At 47.2% G+C, this 18,351-nt stretch overlaps 1 protein-coding gene across 1 annotated transcript in view; it reads right to left on the bottom strand.

Annotated features, from left to right (window-relative positions):
* Positions 1–14,556: 14,556 nt before the first annotated feature.
* The window catches only part of si:dkey-91i10.3 (cytochrome P450), an 86,579-nt gene continuing 82,784 nt past the window's right edge, over positions 14,557–18,351 (bottom strand). The window contains exon 9 of the mRNA XM_038790105.1: positions 14,557–15,517. Coding sequence (XP_038646033.1) covers positions 15,401–15,517 — 117 coding nt within the window. The 3' untranslated portion in view covers positions 14,557–15,400. The remainder of the gene's footprint in view (positions 15,518–18,351) is intronic.

The following is an 18,351-nucleotide window of genomic DNA, read 5'->3' as shown; positions in this document are numbered from 1 at the left end:
CTTCCTTCCAAAGTGCATAACCTCACACTTTTCCACATTGTGTTACGTCTGCCACTTCTTTGGCCACTCGCCCAGCCTGTCCAAGTCCTCCTGCAGCCTCCCTGCTTTCTCAATACTACCTGTCCCTCTGCACATTTTTGTATCATCTGCAAACTTAAAAACAGTGCCCTCAGTTCCTTCTTCCAGATCATCAATATATATTGTGAAAAGCTTACCCCGAGGCACACCACTAGTCACCGGCTGCCATCCTAAAAAAGACCCCTTTATCCCCACTCTCTGCCTTCTGTCAGTCAGCTAATCCTCTATCCATGTCAGGATCTTACACTTAACACCATGGGCTCTTAACTTATTTAACAGCCCCCTACACGTCGCCTTGTCAAAGCCCTTCTGGAACTAAAGCACGTCCACTGGTTCTCCTCTGTCTAACTTCCTTGTTACTGTTTCAAAGTACCCGGAATTCATACTATTTATGCGCACGCTCACTATCGGCTCCTTATACAGCAGCTGCACCCACGCCACAAACTTCGGCCCAATCCCAAATTTCTCCAGCACCACCATCAGATAACTCCACCCGATCAAACGCCTTCTCCGCGTCCAATGCCACCACGACCTCCGTCTCCCTTCCCTCTGCCGGAGAAAGGACCACATTCAACTGCCTCCTCACATTTGAGAACTGTCTCCCCTTTATGAACCCCGACTGGTCCTCCCCAATCACCTTCGGAAGGCACCCCGCCAACCTCAACGGCAACACCTTTACCAACATCGTGTTGTCTACATTCAGCAGAGATATGGGCCTATACGGCCCACACTCCATCAGACCCTTGTCCTTTATAAACAACAACGAGATGGGGGCCTGCCCCATCGTCTGCAGCAAGGCACCCCTCAAACACTAGTCAAATATTCCCATCAACGGTGCCAGCCTATCCTTAAATATTTTATAAAAGCCGAGCGTGAACCAGTCCGGCTACATCGCCTTCCCTCTCTGCATCCTTCAAATCACCACCTTCACCTCCTCCACCCCCACCGGCTCCTCTAACCCTGCCCTCTCCTTCTCCCTCAATCTCAGGCCCTCTAACCTACCCCAAAACTCCCTCATCTCCCGCTCCTCCTCCAGTGGCTCCAACTTATGCAGGTCCCTATCGAACTCTTTGAGCACTTTATAATCTGTTCTGGAGCCGCCAACAACTCCCCCGTCTTGTCTCACACCCAAACTATCGCCCACGCCGTAGCCTCCCTACGGAGTTGACGGGCCAACACATGTCCTGATTTCTCCCCATACTCATAGACAGCTCCCCTCGCCCTTCTCAACTGACGCTCCGCTTTCCCCGTGGTCAATAAGTCGAACCTCACCTCATCTCTTTACCAGGCGACCCAGGCCTGGGTCCCCCACATACCTGCCATCCACCTCCAGAATCTCTTCTGTCAGTTGTTGGCACTCCTCCCTCTCGTCCCTTTCCACCCTAGCCTTAAACAAGATCATCTCCACCCTCACCACTGCCTTCAGAGCCTCCACCAATCATGAGACCTCCCCCGTGCACTTAAACCCCACATACTCGTCAATCACCCTGCCTATCTTGTCACAGAAACTCCAATCCGCCAATAACCCCACATCCATTCTCCACCCTGGCCATAAGGAACAAAGAAAACCAAAACCCAGAACACTGGTAAGCAGAACACTGGTAAGCAAAACCCACCCACCCCCATTCAAGGGGCAGAAAACAAAACCCCAACAAATAGAGATCCCTCTATTTGGTATTTTAACGAAATACGGCTTGTAACAAAAATAAAAAATTAGCGGTAAAGAATAGCCTACCAAGAAAGTCATTGGTCACTGTGGAGCGAAATCAATCCGATTAAGCTCTTAAGATTAACATAGAATCATCAGTTTGAAACATTAAAAATAAATAAATCATGTGTAAAAAGAAGTCTTTTATTACTGATCGTAATCAAGATATCACCAACCCAGGTGATCACAGTCACTATCCTCCTCTTGTGCACTGAAACCACTGAAGTCATCTCCTTCGGTGTCAGAGTTGAATAGCCTCAGAATTGCTTCATCCGATGTTGGATTGTTTTCATTGTCGCTCTCATCACTTTCATCCGGAGGCAAATTTCCCGCTGAGCTCATGCTGCCCTCTTCAACACGCAGCAATCCAGCTTTTCAAAACCCGTTGATGATAGTGGATTTTTTAACAATGCTCCACGCTGTCAGGACCCACTGGCAGACTTGACCATAAGTTGCTCTTCGCATGCGGCCCGTTTTAGTGAAGGATTTCTCCCCACTTGTCATCCAAGCCTCCCACTGAACACGAAGCGCCACCTTAAATGCACGATTTAAACTGATGTCGAGTGGCTGTAAATACTTTGTTGTGCCCCCAGGAATCACAGCTGGAATTGAGTTTGTCCTCTTGATGGCTTCTTTCACAGAATCTGTTATGTGGGCCCTCATGCTGTCCAAAACGAGCAATGCCTTGTTCCTGTGAAAGAATCCTCCCGGTCGCTTGCCGTAGCACTCCGTATGCCATTCATGCATTAGGCTTTCCGTCATCCATCCTTTCTTGTTGACTTTCACAACAATTCCTGTAGGGAATTTTTCTTTTGGTATCGTCGTGCGTTTAAAAATCACCATCGGTGGAAGCTTTTCTCCCGATGCCGTGCAACTCAGAACACAGGTGAAGTGCGTTTTTTCATGCCCAGTTGTTTTCAGCATGACGGATGATTCACCTTTCCTGTTGACAGTCCGAGTGAGAGGCAGGTCAAACGTCAGAGGAACCTCATCCATATTTATGATATTGTGCGGGCCAATGGAATGCTCCGCTATCTTTGCATCAATGAATTTGCGGAAGTTTGAAATTTTTTCCTCGTAGTCGGGAGGGAGCTGCTGACACAAACTCGTCCGTACCCTGATGGACAGGCCTTTACGTCTCATAAATCTGAGACACCACGATGGTCCACCTCTAAAATTCTCAAACTTCATTGCGGTGGCGATTGTTTTGGCTTTCAGTCGGATCTGTACAGTTGAAACACCTCGGCCATCTGCTCTCTGCATGTTGACCCAGTCTTCGAGCTCATTTTCTAGTTCGGGCCATATGCTTTTCTTCCCTCTGAAAGCTTTAGTTGTCTTTTTGCACTGAGTCAATTCCTCACGCTGCTGTTTCCAACGTCTTATCATCGACTCATTAAGACCAAGCTCTAGTGCAGCAGCTCTATTTCCTTTTCCAACAGCCAGATCGATCGCCTTCAACTTGAAAGCTGCATCATATGCATTTCTCCGTGTCTTTGCCATGATGAGGGTGACAAAATGACTACCGTAATCAGAATGATGGGATGTTTGAGCGCGCTCTATTTAATCTAAACAGTAAACTAAAAAGTTACATTGTTTTACCTTAACCCATTACGCAATTTCATTGGTTTAGTGAAAGCGGGAAAAATCCATAAATAAGCCGCGTCGTTGTATAAGCCGCGAGGTTCAAAACGTGGGAAAGAAGTAGCGGCTTATAGTCCGGAAATTACGGTACATAAACACCGGCATCAGGTGAAGCATACAGGGGTGTAGTGTTAATGAGGTCAGTCCATAAGAGGGTCGTTTAGGATTCTGGGAACAGCGGGGAAGAAGCTATTTTTGAGTCTGTTCATGCCTGTTCTCAGACTTTTGTATCTCCTGAACAAAGAACAAAGAAAAGTACAGCACAGGAACAGGCCCTTCGGCCCTCCAAGCCTGCGCCGACCATGCTGCCCAACAAAACTAAAATCTTCGACACTTCCGGGGTCCGTATCCCTCTATTCCCACCCTATTCATGTATTTGTCAAGATGCCTCTTAAACGTCACTATCGTCCCTGCTTCCACCACCTCCTCCGGCAGCGAGTTCCAGGCACCCACTACCCTCTGCAAAAACCTTGCCTCGCACATCTCCTCTGAACCTTGCCCCTGGCACCTTAAACCTATGCCCCCTAGTAATTGACCCCTCTACCCTGGGAAAAAGCCTCTGACTATCCAGTCTGTCTATGCCCCTCATAATTTTGTCGACCTCTATCAGGTCGCCCCTCAACCTCCTTCGTTCCGTGAGAACAAAGTTTATTCAACCTCTCCTCATAGCTAATGCCCTCCATACCAGGCAACATCCTGGTAAATCTCTTCTGCACCCTCTCTAAAGCCTTCACATCCTTCTGGTAGTGTGGCTACCAGAATTAAACAGAATTGAAGTGTGGTCTAACTAAGGTTCTATACAGCTGCAACATGACTTGCCTATTTGTATACTCAGTGCCCCGGCCAATGAAGGCAAGCATGCAGTATGCCTTCTTGACTACCTTCTCCACCTGTGTTGCCCCTTTCAGTAACCTGTAGACCCGTACACCAAGATCTCTCTGATTGTCAATACTCTTTAGGGTTCTACTATTCACTGTATATTCCCTATCTGTATTAGACCTTCCAAAATGCATTACCTCACATTTATCTGGATTAAACGCTATCTGCCATCTCTCCATCCAAGTCTCCAAATGATCTAAATCCTGCTGTATCCTCTGACAGTCCTCATCGCTATCCGCAATTCCACCAATTTTTGTGTCATCCACAAATTTACTAATCAGACCAGTTACATTTTCCTCCAAATCATTTATATATACTACGAACAGCAAAGGTCCCAGCACTAATCCCCGCGGAACACCACAAGTCACAACCCTCCAATCAGAAAAGCACCTTTCCATTGCTACTCTCTGCCTTCTATGACCTAGCCAGTTCTGTATCCATCTTGCCAGCTCACCTCTGATCCCGTGTGACTTCACCATTTGTACCAGCCTGCCATGAGGGACTTGGTCAAAGGCCTTACTGAAATCCATATAGACAACATCCACTGCCCTACCTGCATCAATCATCTTTGTGACCTCCTCGAAAAACTGTATCAAATTCGTGAGACTTGTAATTTCAGAGAGTCGTGAACACAGCCCAGTCCATCACATGAACCTCACTCCCATCTATTGACTCCATCTACACCTTTCCCTACCAGGGAACATCCTGGTAATTTCCCTACCACTGACGTGAGGCTCACCGGCCTGTAGTTCCTTGGATTATCCTTGCTACCCTTCTTAAGCAAAGGAACAAGATTGGCTATTCTCCTGTCTTCCGGGACATCACCTGAAGACAGTGAGGGCCCAAAGATTTCTGTAAAGGCCTCAGCAATTTCCTCTCTTGCCACCTTCAGTATTCTGGGGTAGATCCCATCAGGCCCTGGGGACTTATCCACCTTAATATTTTTCAAGACGCCCAACACCACGTCTTTTGGATCTCAATGTGACCCAGACTATCTACACACCCTTCTCCAGGCTCAACATCCACCAATTCCTTCTCTTTGGTGAATACTGATGCAAATTATTCATTTAGTACCTCGCCCATTTCCTCTGGCTCCACACATAGATTCCCTCCCCTGTCCTTCAGTGGGCCAACCCTTCCCCTGGCTACCCTCTTGCTTTTATGTACGTGTAAAAAGCCTTGGGATTTTCCTTAACCCTATTTCCCAATGACTTTCCATGACCCCTTCTCGCCCTCCTGACTCCTGGGTTAAGTTCCTCCCTACTTTCCTTATATTCCACACAGGCTTCATCTGTTCCCAGCCTTCTAGCCCTGACAAATGCCTCCTTTTTCTTTTTGATGAGGCCTACAATATATCTCGTTATCGAATGTTCCTGAAATTTGCCGTATTTATCCTTCTTCCTCACAGGAACATGCCAGTCCTGAATTCCTTTCAACTGACATTTGAAAACCTCCCACATGTCAGATGTTGATTTACCCTCAAACATCCGCCCCCAATCTAGGTTTTTTAATTCCTGCCTAATATTGTTATAATTAGCCTTCCCCCAATTTAGCACATTCACCCTAGGACCACTCTTATCCTTGACCACCAGCACTTTAAAATTTACTGAATTGTGGTCACTGTTCCTGAAATGCTCCCCTACTGAAACGTCTATCACCTGGCCGGGCTCATTCCCCAATACCAGGTCCAGTACAGCTCCTTCCCTAGTTGGACTATCTACATATTGTTTTAAGAAGCCCTCCTGGATGCTCCTTACAAACTCTGCCCGTCCAAGCCCCTAGCACTGAGTGAGTCCCAGTCAATATTGTGAAGTAAGAGTAGCCCATCACAACAACCCTGTTGCTTTTACTCCTTTCCAAAATCTGTCTACCTATCTGTTCCTCTATCTCCCGCTGGCTGTTGGGAGGCCTGTAGTTAAACCCCCAACATTGTGACTGCACCCGTCCTGATCTCTACCCATATAGCCTCACTGCCCTCTGAAGTGTCCTCCCACAGTACAGCTGTGATATTCTCCCTAACCAGTAGCACAACTCCTCCGCACATTTTACATCCCCCTCTATCCCGCCGGAAACATCTCATGGAAGAAGTTGGAAGAGTGAGTTAGCCGGGTGGGAGGGGTCTTTGATTATGCTGCCTGCTTTCCCCAGGCAGCAGGAGGTGTAGATGGAGTCAATGGATGGGAGGGAGGTTCGTGTGATGGACTGGGCTGTGTTCACGACTCTCTGAAGTTTCTTACGGTCTTGGGCCGAGCAGTTGCCATGCCAGGCTGTGATGCAGCCCGATAGGATGCTTTCTATGGTGCGTCTGTAAAAGTTGGTAAGGGTTAATGTGGACGTGTCGAATTTCCTTAGTTTCCTGAGGATGTATAGGCGCTGTTGTGCTTTCTTGTTGGTGGCGTTGACGTAGGTGGACCAGGACAGATTTTTGGTGATGTGTACCCCTAGGAATTTGAAGCTGCTAACCATCTCCACCTCGGCCCTGTTGATGCTGATAGGGGTGTGTCCAGTACTTTGCTTCCGGAAGTCCTGAAGTCAATCTATGCCATTGAGGGATAGATTGTAGTCTCTGCACCACTCCACAAGGTTCTCTATCTCCCTCCTGAATGCTGACTCGTTATTTGAGATCCAGCCCACTACGGTCATATCGTTAACAGACTTGGAGATGAAGTTGGAACCAAATTTTGCCATGCAGTGTGTGTGTACAGGGAGTATGATGTGGAGATGCCGGCGTTGGACTGGGGTGAGCACAGTAAGAAGTCTCACAACACCAGATTAAAGTCCAACATGTTTGTTTCAAACACAAACTTTCGGAGCACTGCTCCTTCCTCAGGTGAATGGAGAGGTATGTTCCAGAAACATATATAGACAAATTCAAATATGCCAGACAATGCTCAGAATGCGAGCATTAGCAGGTGATTAAGTCATTACAGATCCAGAGATAGGGGTAACCCCAGGTTAAAGAGGTGTGAATTGGCTCAAGCCAGGACAGTTGGTGGGATTTCGCAAGCCCAGGCCAGATGGTTGGGGATGAATGTAATGTGACATGAATCCCAGGTCCCGGTTGAGGCCGTACTCATGTGTGCGGAACTTGGCTATAAGTTTCTGCTCGGCGATTCTGCGTTGTCGCGCGTCCTGAAGGCCGCCTTGGAGAACGCTTACCCGGAGATCAGAGGCTGAATGCCCTTGACTGCTGAAGTGTTCCCCGACTGGAAGGGAAAATTCCTGCCTGGTGATTGTCATGCGATGTCCGTTCATTCATTGTCGTAGCGTCTGCATGGTCTCGCCAATGTACCACGCTTCGGGACATCCTTTCCTGCAGCGTATGAGGTAGACAACGTTGGCCGAGTCGCACGAGTATGTACCGTGTACCTGGTGGGTGGTGTTCTCATGTGTTGTCCATGTCGATGACCTGGCATGTCTTGCAGAGATTGCCCTGGCAGGGTTGTGTGGTGTCGCGGTCGCTGTTCTGAAGGCTGGGTAGTTTGCTGCAAACAATGGTTTGTTTGAGGTTGCGCGGTTGTTTGAAGGCAAGTACTGGGGGTGTGGGGATGGCCTTGGCAAGATGTTCATCTTCATCAATGATGTGTTGAAGGCTGCGAAGAAGATGTCTTTTCTCCGCTCGGGGAAAGTACTGGATGACGAAGGGTACTCTGTCGGTTGTGTCCCGTGTTTGTCTTCTGAGGAGGTCGGTGCAGTTTTTTACTGTGGCGCGTTGGAACTGTCAATCGATGAGTCGAGCGCCATATCCCGTTCATAATTTGTCCATATATATGTTTCTGGAACATACCTCTTCATTCACCTGAGGAAGGAGCTGCGCTCCGAAAGCTAGTGTTTGAAACAAACATGTTGGACTTTAACCTGGTGTTGGGAGACTTCTCACAGGGAGTAGAGTAGGGGGCTAAGTACGCAGCCTTGCAGGGGCACGGTGTTGAGGACTATTGTGGAGGAGGTGTTGTTTATTCTTACTGAATGTGATCTGTAGGTCAGAAAGTCAAGGATCCAGTTGCAGAGTGAGGAGCCAAGTCCTAGGTTTTGGAGCTTTGATATGAGCTTGGCTGGGATAATGGTGTTGAAGGCGGAGCTGAAGCCAATAAATTGGAGTCTGATGTAGGAGTCCTTGCTGTCGAGATGCTCTAGGGATGAGTGTAGGGCCAGGGAGATGGCGTCTGCTGTGGACCGGTTGCGGCGGTATGCTAATTGCAGTGGATCTAGGCATTGTGGGAGTATGGAGGTGATGCGCTTCATGACCAACCTCTCAAAGCACTTCATTACGACTGAAGTCAGGGCCACTGGACAGTAGTCATTGAGGCACGTTGCCTGGTTCTTCTCTGGCACCGATATGATGCCAATATGATGAGCAAACTGGGAACCAATCACAGGACATCTGACCGAAAACTGTTTCATTTTCAACATCTCCAGTCGCTGGTTAATCTGACCCCAAAGAGATGCCACCTCTCTCTTACCTTCTCTACTTGTTTCCACCTGCCTTGCCCCGCCCACAAGGACAGCTGCCAGTCTTTGACCCTGTGTCACGGTGTCCCAGGGGTCCCCCCCCCCCCCCACCCCCCCCGTGTCCCAGGGCTCTCCCCCCCCCCCCCCGTGCATTTAGATTGTAACTGCAGCAGGTCGTGCTTTCCCATTTTGAGCTACGGCCGAATGGGCCAAATGGCCTCCTCCGTTATGATCGCTTTGTTCTATTTCATGAAAGACAACAGTACAAAGGCAGCATGTGTTTTTATTTAGTCGGAATAGCGTGTTAGCTCTGATATCTGCAATAAAATAGCAACCTCCAGATGGCAGCAGAGCTGTGGCCATCCTTCAAATAACATGGCACAAAAGCAAGGGAGAAGACAGTGTAGTCAATCTTGGGCAACATGTACAAAACCTGGAGCAAATATTGAACTCGTTCCATCATTTAAATCTGCAGAAACCAAATTGCATATTCAATGCCTTCTAATCACATGGTAAATAACCCCGTCTGGTTTTGATCACTTAGCCGGACGGCTGGCTAGTGATGCGGAGCAAGACGAGCGGCGTGGGTTCAATTCTTGTACTGGCCGAGATTATTCATGAAGGCCCCGCCCCCACCTTCTCAACCTTGCCCCTGGTGATCCCCAGGTTAAATCACCACCAATCAGCTCTCCCCCTCAAAGGACAGAGCAGCCTATGGTCACCTGGAATTCTGGCAGCTTAACTTACTTGAAATCTCTGTGACGGTTCCACGGGATAACTCCCACCTCCTCCTCAGATGGCTGTGAGGTCACAGCCTCAGTTCAGCGACTCGAGCGTCAGATCGAGGCTGACATTCCCCGTGCCAGCACTGAGAGACTGCTGCAGTGTCTGAGGTACAAATGAAATTTAAACCCAGGCTCTTTTCACCCTCTTGGGTGAGACATAAAATAATCCCACGGCACTGTTTTGAAGAACAAGGGGTTAGTTCCCTTTTCTGCTCTTAACAGTATTTACTCTTCAATCCAATACCTCTAAAAAAAAAAACAACTGTCTTGTCATTATTGTACTGCTGCGGAATATTATTGTGTGGAAACCATCTGCTCAGTTCCCATTTGCTTCACGTCATTGGCTGTGAGGCACTTTGGAATGTCTTAAAGTTACGAAAGGTTCTACAAACAATGCAAATTCGCTCTTTCTCGGGTCAACAGCATTGCAGCCCAGTCCCGTGTTCTCCCTCACCCGCTAACCCAGTGCTTTTCAAACCGCTTTCTGACCACCCACTTTTACAAAATGGCCGACTCGCGACCCACGCCAAGTTCATTGTTGGCACTTCTGCATTGTTAAGCGGGAAAAAATAATTGCAAATAAAAATACATTTTCTGTTTTTTGTTGTTACTTGGAGAAACAACAACAAGAAAAATAACAGCAGAAATTCAGCCAACACCGACAACATCAATAGTAATATAAATTCAAGGGTCATTGACAAGGGTAGCAGCGGCAGACATTAAACATGCATCCGGTTCGGAACGTTAACCCTGAAGCCTGGGTCTTTGTGTGATCATCTCCACCTTCCTGTGAGCTGTACTTGAACAGATGCACCCTCCCCCCCCCCCACCACCGACTGCCGAATAGCTGCTGTAAAAACCGGAGTCGCTGCCAGGGAGGCAAGAGAGTCCACGGCACCGGCCTCTACACCAGCCTCATGTGGCCACACACTGCACTGCAGCGACAATTTACCCAGGGCGGAAACGGGAAAAAAGGAACTGGATTCTCCGCAGCCCCGCGCCTAAATCGTGTTTGCCGTGGGGGCGGAGAATCAACTTTCCCGACGGAATCGGGCCTGGCGCCGCTCCAGCGATTCTCCGGGCCCTGAATATCCGCGCGTCCGCAAATTACTCAGCGCGGCCGGGGGGGCCATTGCCAGAGGCCTACCCAGCGATACTCCGCTCCCTACCGGCCGGGTTCCCGATGGCGTGGAACTAACATGGTATGGCCGGTTGGGACTCCCGCTTGGCGGCTGCATTGCGGCGCCAATCGGGGGGGGGGGTCCTACATCACGGAGCTGTCAGCGCGGTCCGAGTCCACCACAGCGCTCGGCATGGCCGTTGGAGGCCGCCACCGTGTGCGTGCGTGGACTCGAAACTGGAAGTGCAGGGTGCCGTATCCGCAGCTAAAGCTGCGTGAATTATTCCAGGCCCCTGCCAGCTCCCTGACGGTAAGTGAATCGGTCTATCTTTTTTTGAGGAAACCCGGGAGTGCAACGCCAGCGTGTATACGCGGGCGTGGGGACATAGCCCTGTTTTGGGAGAATCCAGCCCAAGGTCTTTGGGGACTGTTTCTGGAGACCTTTTGGCGACTCATTTTACATCATCCCGTAACCCACCCGCGGTGCCCAAACCCGCTAAGGAAATAACCGGGATGGGAGTAGGCCATATGCTGATCAATAAACTCATTGCCCTCTACCCAAATCCCTTAATTTCCCGAGTGCTACAAAATATATCACTCTCTGTCTTGAATATATTCTACTTCCACATCTCTCTGGGGGGGGCAGAATTCTAAAAGCTGACAACCAACCCCCCAATCCCGAGTGAATAAATTTCTAATAATAATATTCTTTATTAGTGTCACAAGTAGGCTTACACAAGAAGGAAAATGCAATGTTAGCATTCATGTCAAGAGGGCTAGAATACAAGAGCAGAGATGTACTTCTGAGGCTGTATAAGGCTCTGGTCGGACCCCATTTGGAGTATTGTGAGCAGTTTTGGGCCCCGTATCTAAGGAAGGATGTGCTGGCCTTGGAAAGGGTCCAGAGGAGATTCACAAGAATGATCCCTGCAATGAAGAGCTTGTTGTATGAGGAACGGTTGAGGACTCTGGGTCTGTACTCGTTGGAGTTTAGAAGGATGAGGGGGGATCTTACTGAAACTTACAGGAGGCTGCGAGGCCTGGATAGAGTGGACGTGGAGAGGATGTTTCCACTTGTAGGAAAAACTTGAAGCAGAGGACACCATCTCAGACTAAAGGGACGATCCTTTAAAACAGAGATGAGGAGGAATTTCTTCAACCAGAGGGTGGTGAATCTATGGAACACTTTGCCGCAGAAGGCTGTGGAGGCCAAATCACTGAGTGTCTCTAAGACAGAGATAGGTTTTTGATTAATAAGGTGGTCAGGGGTTATGGGGAGAAGGCCGGAGAATGGGGATGAGAAAAATATCAGCCATGATTGAATGGCAGAGCAGACTCAATGGGCCGAGTGGCCTAATTTTGCTCCTACGTCTCATAGTCTTATTAACATTTCAATGATGTTACTGTGAAAGTTCCCTCGTCGCCACACTCCGGCGCATGTTCGGGTACACAGAGGGAGAATCCTCATGTTTTTCAATTGACGCAGTCAGGGCGGATAACCTCTCAGCATTCACCATGTCCAGCACTTCAGTCTTTTTAAATATCTCAGCAAAATCACCCTCGTTGTTTCACAATCCAGGGAAACTAGGTCCAATGTAGAGCATCTCTCCTCAAAGGACAGAATCTCAAGGACTGGCCTCCCGCCCAGCAACCAGTCCAGTGAACCATTGCTGCACTCTCCCCACGGCAAATCCGCCCTTCCACGTTTCAGGATCAAAACTGCACACAGTTCTCCCAAGTGCGGTCTCACCATGGCCCGATATAAAAGCAGTAAGACTACATTGCTACTTCAATGCCTTTGTAATAAAGGCTGATGTCCAATTCGCCTCTTCCTAATTGTTTGCTGAAAACTTTCTGTGATTGTTATACAAGAATAACTGATTCATAGAAACGTAGAAAATAGAAGCTGGAGGAGGCCATTCGGCCCTTCGAGCTTGCTCCGCCATCATTATGATCATGGCTGATAATCAAGTTCAATACCCTGATCCCGCCTTCCCCCACTAGCCCTTGATCTCTTTAGCCCCAAGAGCGATATCTAATTCCTTCTTGAAATTACACAACGCTTTGGCCTCAACTACTTTCTGTGGTAGCGAATTCCACAGGTTCCCCACTCTCTCTGGGTGAAGAAATTTCTCCTCACCTCAGTCCTAAAAGGTTTGTCCCTCATCCTCAAACTAGATCTGGACTCCCCCACCATCGGGAACATTGTTTCTGAATCTACCCCGTCTAATCCTGTTAGAATTGTGTAAGTTTCTATGAGATCCCCTCTCATTCTTCCAAACTCCAATGAATATAATCCTAACCGATTTAGTCTCTCCTCATGTGACAGTCCTGCCATCCCAGGAATCAGCCTAGTAAACCTTTGCTGCACTCCCTCCACAGCAAGAACATCCTTCCTCAGATAAGGACACCAAAACTGCACACAATACTCCAGGTGTGACCTCCCCAATGCCGTATTCGCTCTAAATGCCAATATTTACAAGTCTCTCAACATTTTTTAAGCCTGTTGCTTTATTATTTTTCTTACGTCTGTATTTCTCCAAATTATACTCCACCTTCCATCTTTTTTTCCACTCCATTAACCTATCTAGATTCTTCTGCAGCCTCTTTGCCTGCTCCTCACTTCCTACCCGACTGTCAGCAGCAAGTTTGGATGCATTATACTCTGTTTGCTCATTTAAGTCATTGATATAGATGTCATGGGAATGTCGCTTTAAGAAATGTTTGTCTGCTCAAGTGGCTGCAGCGATGTCAGAGTGTGGGTGGAGCTGAGCTCTGGCTCTGCTTTTTAGTTTCACTTTGAGGAAAGGCTTGGGTGTGTCTGTGTTTTTGGTTTGGTTTTAGTTTTTGGAGAAGCTGCAGTCACAGCAGGATGTGTGTGAATCTCTGCACGCTAATGAGTGTCCATTTGGTGACTGCAACGTGGTAACTGTTCTCAGTAGTGAAGTTAAACCTGATGTCTTTCTGTACAAAGGGTTCATTTTGTCTTATGGATGTTAAAAGGAAAGTTTAAGGATTACCTAGAATGTTGTATTCTTTGGGGGGTGTATTTGAATTGATGGTCGCTAAGATGTTCACTGTATGTTTTCAAAAGCTTAACTGAGTTCATAGAATAAACAATTGTTTTGCTTTAAAAATTACTTTTAAATTTCTGCGTCAGGTGAACTCCATGATACACTTTGGGGTTCTCTAAACCTTGGCCCATAACATAGATTATAACTAGTCGAGGGCCCAGACACTGATTGTTGTGGTACCCAGCTAATTACAGCCCGCCTACTCAAAAATAACCCATTTACCCCTACTCGCGATTTTCTATCCATTAACAAATTCTCAGTCCACGAGCCCTAACCTTGTGCGACGACTTCATGAGTGGCATCTAATTGAATGTGTTTTGAAAATCCAAATACAACATATCTATCACCCCTTACCTATCCTGGTAATTTCATCAAACAGGATTTTCCTCTCGCATGTCGACTCTGCCGAGTCAGATGGTTATTGAAGTGCTTTCTTAACACTTCCTAGTATAAGGTCCGAGCATTTTCCTGAAAAAGTATTCCAGGCTAACTGGCCTATGAGTCTCAATTTTCTTTCTCTCCAGCTTTTGGAATAATGCCCCAGGAACTGTTCTATAATCAGGGAGGTTTGGAATCTCCAAACCATTCCATCCACTATCTATGTAACTATCTCTTCAAAACCTCTAGGATATAATTTGTTTACTCTCTCTGCCAGTTCCTTATTGTCAATTATCATTTCTCCTGTCTCTGCCTCAAAGGTTTACTTTTGCTAATCTCCTCCTTTTAATACATTCTGACGTGTTTTTGCATTTCTTGATCATTCCCCCCCCCCCCCCCCCCCCCCCCTCCCGAGTTTTCTTTTTTTAATCCATTTATTGGTTTCCCCCTTTGCTGAATTCTAAAACAGGTCGTTCACTGTGCAACCTGTGGCACGAGACGTACGTCTCATTCTGTCCCGGCCAAGTTAGATTGACGGTGTTAAGACACAGAGCAGCTGTGATCTGGTGGAATGGAGGTACAGGTTGATGCGGGCTGAATGTGTACCAAATAAAATGTTTTAAAAATCAAAAGAGCTAAGATGAACTACAAAAGGAAACTACTGAAAATATAAACACTACTACCAAAAGCTTCTATAGGTATTTAAAGAGAAAGCACAGTAAGAAGTCTTACAACACCAGGTTAAAGTCCACCAGGTTTGTTTCAAACACGAGCTTTCGGAGCGCTGCTCCTTCCTCAGGTGAATGGAGAGGTATCCATTGGAAGGGCCACGGTGGATTGGAAGCATGCTAACGTGATGCCCCTACTCAAAAAGGAGGGAGCCAAAAGGTAGGAAACCATAGAATGGTTAGCTTGTCCTCTGTGGTGGGGAAGTTGCTGGAATAAGAGGGGATAACTGAACATTTGGAAAGACAAAGATCAATCCACCGTTGTCAGCATGGTTTTATGAAGGGTAAGTCATGCTTGATGAACTTGCTTGAGTTCTTTGCGGATATAACCAGCAAAGTGGATAATGGAGAACCTGTGGATGTGGTATATTTAGACTTCCAGAAGGCATTTGGCAAGGTGGCGCATAAAAGACTAATCCAGCAGGTGGGATGGCAGGGTATTGGGGTAGAGTACTAGATTGGATTGAAGGTTGGCTGACTGACAGAAAGAAGAGGGTAGGGATAAATGGGTAGTATTACAGGGCAAGGACAGGCCAGACAGATGGTCGGTCATTTGTTCACTTCCTGTCGATGAACTCCAAGTTGATGGGGCTTGCCGGGCTAAGCAACGTCCTGGTTTTTGACATAACCGTCGCTCCGGAAGGGTCTGGCCTGACTTCGAAATGTTTGATTAGCTGAAGAGGAGAAAAGAAAAGAGATCAGAAGAAGTGCCATAATCTTGGTGGAGATTTTTCAAAAGAAATTCAAACTCCCAGTAAAGAACGACACCACACAATTTAACATTTTAAACAAAAAATGCAAGAGTTAAACAATAATAACTTAACATTATATTTTGTAAATACTGATACTTTACGTTGAACAATCTCAACAAAACATAAACACTGATACTTTGAATGCCTTTCTTATTTTCTTCCACTGGAGAGTTCCTCTGTACATCACATGATCTTGAGTGTTCGTTCATTCCTCCTGGGAGCAAATCGAGGTATGCCCCAGCTCTCAGGAATTCACTTTGATTCTTAGTGTTTAACTATGCTGTAAGGTGTAGTTGATCTTTATTAGTGTCACAAGTAGGTTTACATTAACACTGTAATTAAGTTACTGTGAAAAGCCCCTCTTCACCGCACTCCTGTGCCTGTTCGGGTGCACAGAGGGAGAATTCAGAATATTTAATTCACCTAACAAGCACGTCTTTCGGGAATTGTGGGAGGAAACTGGAGCACCCGGAGGAAACCCACGTTGACACGGGGAGAACATGCAGACTCAGCACAGACAGTGACCCAAGTCAGGAATCGAACGTGGGACCCTGGTGCTGTAAAGCAACAGTGCTAACCACTGTGCTACTGTGCCGCATCTGACAGATCACTCACAAACAGACATACATTTAAACACACGCTCACACAAAGATATATACATGCTTCCTATATAAGTTGGATCACGATTTCAAGGTGAGAGGGGAAAAGTTTAAGGAGATGTGCGTGGAAAGTTTTTTGCACAGAGGGTGGTGGGTGCCTGGAACGCTTTGCCAGCTGAGGTGGTAGAGGCGGGCACGATAGCGTCATTTAATATGCATCTGGACAGCTATATGAACGGGTGGGCAACAGAGAGAAGTAGACCTTGGAAAATAGGCAACAGGTTTAGATAAAGGATCTGGATCGGCGCAGGCTGGGAGGACCGAAAGGCCTGTTCCTGTGCTGTAATTTTCTTTGTTCTTTGTTGCTCATCCTTCCCTAACCCAGAGACTGTGGTGATCACTTTCATGCCAGGGAGAATCTAACCATCACCCCTTGACATTCAATGATATTACCATCACTGAATCTCCACTATCAACATCCTGGGGGTTACCATTGACCAGAAATTGAACTGGACTAGCCATATAAATATTGTGGCTAAAAGTGCAGATCCAAAGCTAGGAATCCTGCAGTGAGTAACTCACCCCCCTGACTCCCCAAACCCAGTCTACCGTCTACAGAGCACAAGTAAAGAGTCCAACACCGGCATCTCCACATCAAGTAAAGAGTGTAATGGAATACTCTCCACTTGCCTGTGTAATGATATGCAGACATGCAACCAATGAGTAATCGGAACAAGATACAACCAATGGGTAATCAGAACACCCAGCGGTGGCATCACCAGAAGAGGGCATCACATGAGCACTATAAAAAGACAAGATACACATGCCCAGCCCCTTCCACCGGCAGAAACCTAGAGAGCAGGACATGTGTAATAAGCAGCACAGTCACAGCATAGCATGTGTTCTAGAGTAAGTTCATATAGTTAATAGAGTGTACTGTGTTACTAGAGTCTGATCAGTAGAATGTAGAACTCATTTAGGAGCTTTGTTAATTGCTCAATGAATACGTTCAACTTACCTCGAGGTCTGGCGTATTCTTCACCAGCGCCTACACCAAGTAGCGGCTTATGTAACATAACAACACAGCCTGGATGAGTGCAGCTTCAACAACACTCAAGAAGCTCGACGCCAGCCAGGAAACAGCAGCCCAGTTGATTGCCCCACCCCTTCCACTACCTTCAACACTCACTTAACTGGGGCAGCAGGGTGGCACAGTGGGTTAGCCCTGCAGCCTCATGGCGCTGAGGTCCCAGGTTTGATCCCGGCTCTGGGTCACTGTCCGTGTAGAGTTTGCACATTCTCCCCGCGTTTGCGTAGGTTTCGCCCCCACAACCCAAAGATGTGCAGGCTAGGTAGATTGGCCACGCCAAATTGCCCCTTAATTGGAAAAAATGAATTGGGTACTCTAAATTTTTTTTAAAATACTTCATTTACCACCAATTTGCACTGCAGCAATTCACCAAGACTCCTTCGACAGCACTTTCGAACCCCACAACCTCTATTACCCTGAAGGACAAGGGCAGCAGACATATATGAACACGCAAACATACAAGCAGGAATAGGCCATTCGGCCCCTCAAGCTTGCTCCGCCATTCAGTAAGAGCGCGGCTGATCTGATTGTAACTTCAACCCCGCTGTCCACCGACCCCGATAACCTTTCACCCCCTCGTTAATTAAGAATCTATCCAGCTCTGCCTTAAAAAACATTCAAAGATTCTGCCCACTGCCCTTTGGGGAAGAAAATTCCAGAGACTCACAACCCTCCAAAATTCTCCTCATCTCCATCTGAAATGGGTGACCGCTTATTTTTCCATGATATGGAGATGCTGGCGTTGGACTGGGGTGGGCACAGTAAGAAGTCATACAACACCAGGTTAAAGTCCAACAGGTTTGTTTCAAATCACTAGCTTTCGGAGCACTGCTCCTTCACCTGATTCACCTGAGGAAGGAGCAGTGCTCCGAAAGCTAGTGATTTGAAACAAACCTGGACTTTAACCTGGTGTTGTAGAACTTCTTGCTGCCCTTATTTTTCTTTTTTTTTTTTACATATTTTTATTCGGGTATTTGCAAGTTTTTATAATAATAACAATAACAGCGACAGACACATGGTACAATCAACATTTCCACCCCCATCCCAATCTTCACACACTCCAACCA

This window comes from Scyliorhinus canicula, chromosome 2, assembly GCF_902713615.1.
Source record: "Scyliorhinus canicula chromosome 2, sScyCan1.1, whole genome shotgun sequence".
NCBI lineage: Eukaryota > Metazoa > Chordata > Chondrichthyes > Carcharhiniformes > Scyliorhinidae > Scyliorhinus > Scyliorhinus canicula.
Note: the sequence above shows the minus strand (reverse complement) of the source record. Positions and strands in the feature narration are given on the sequence as shown.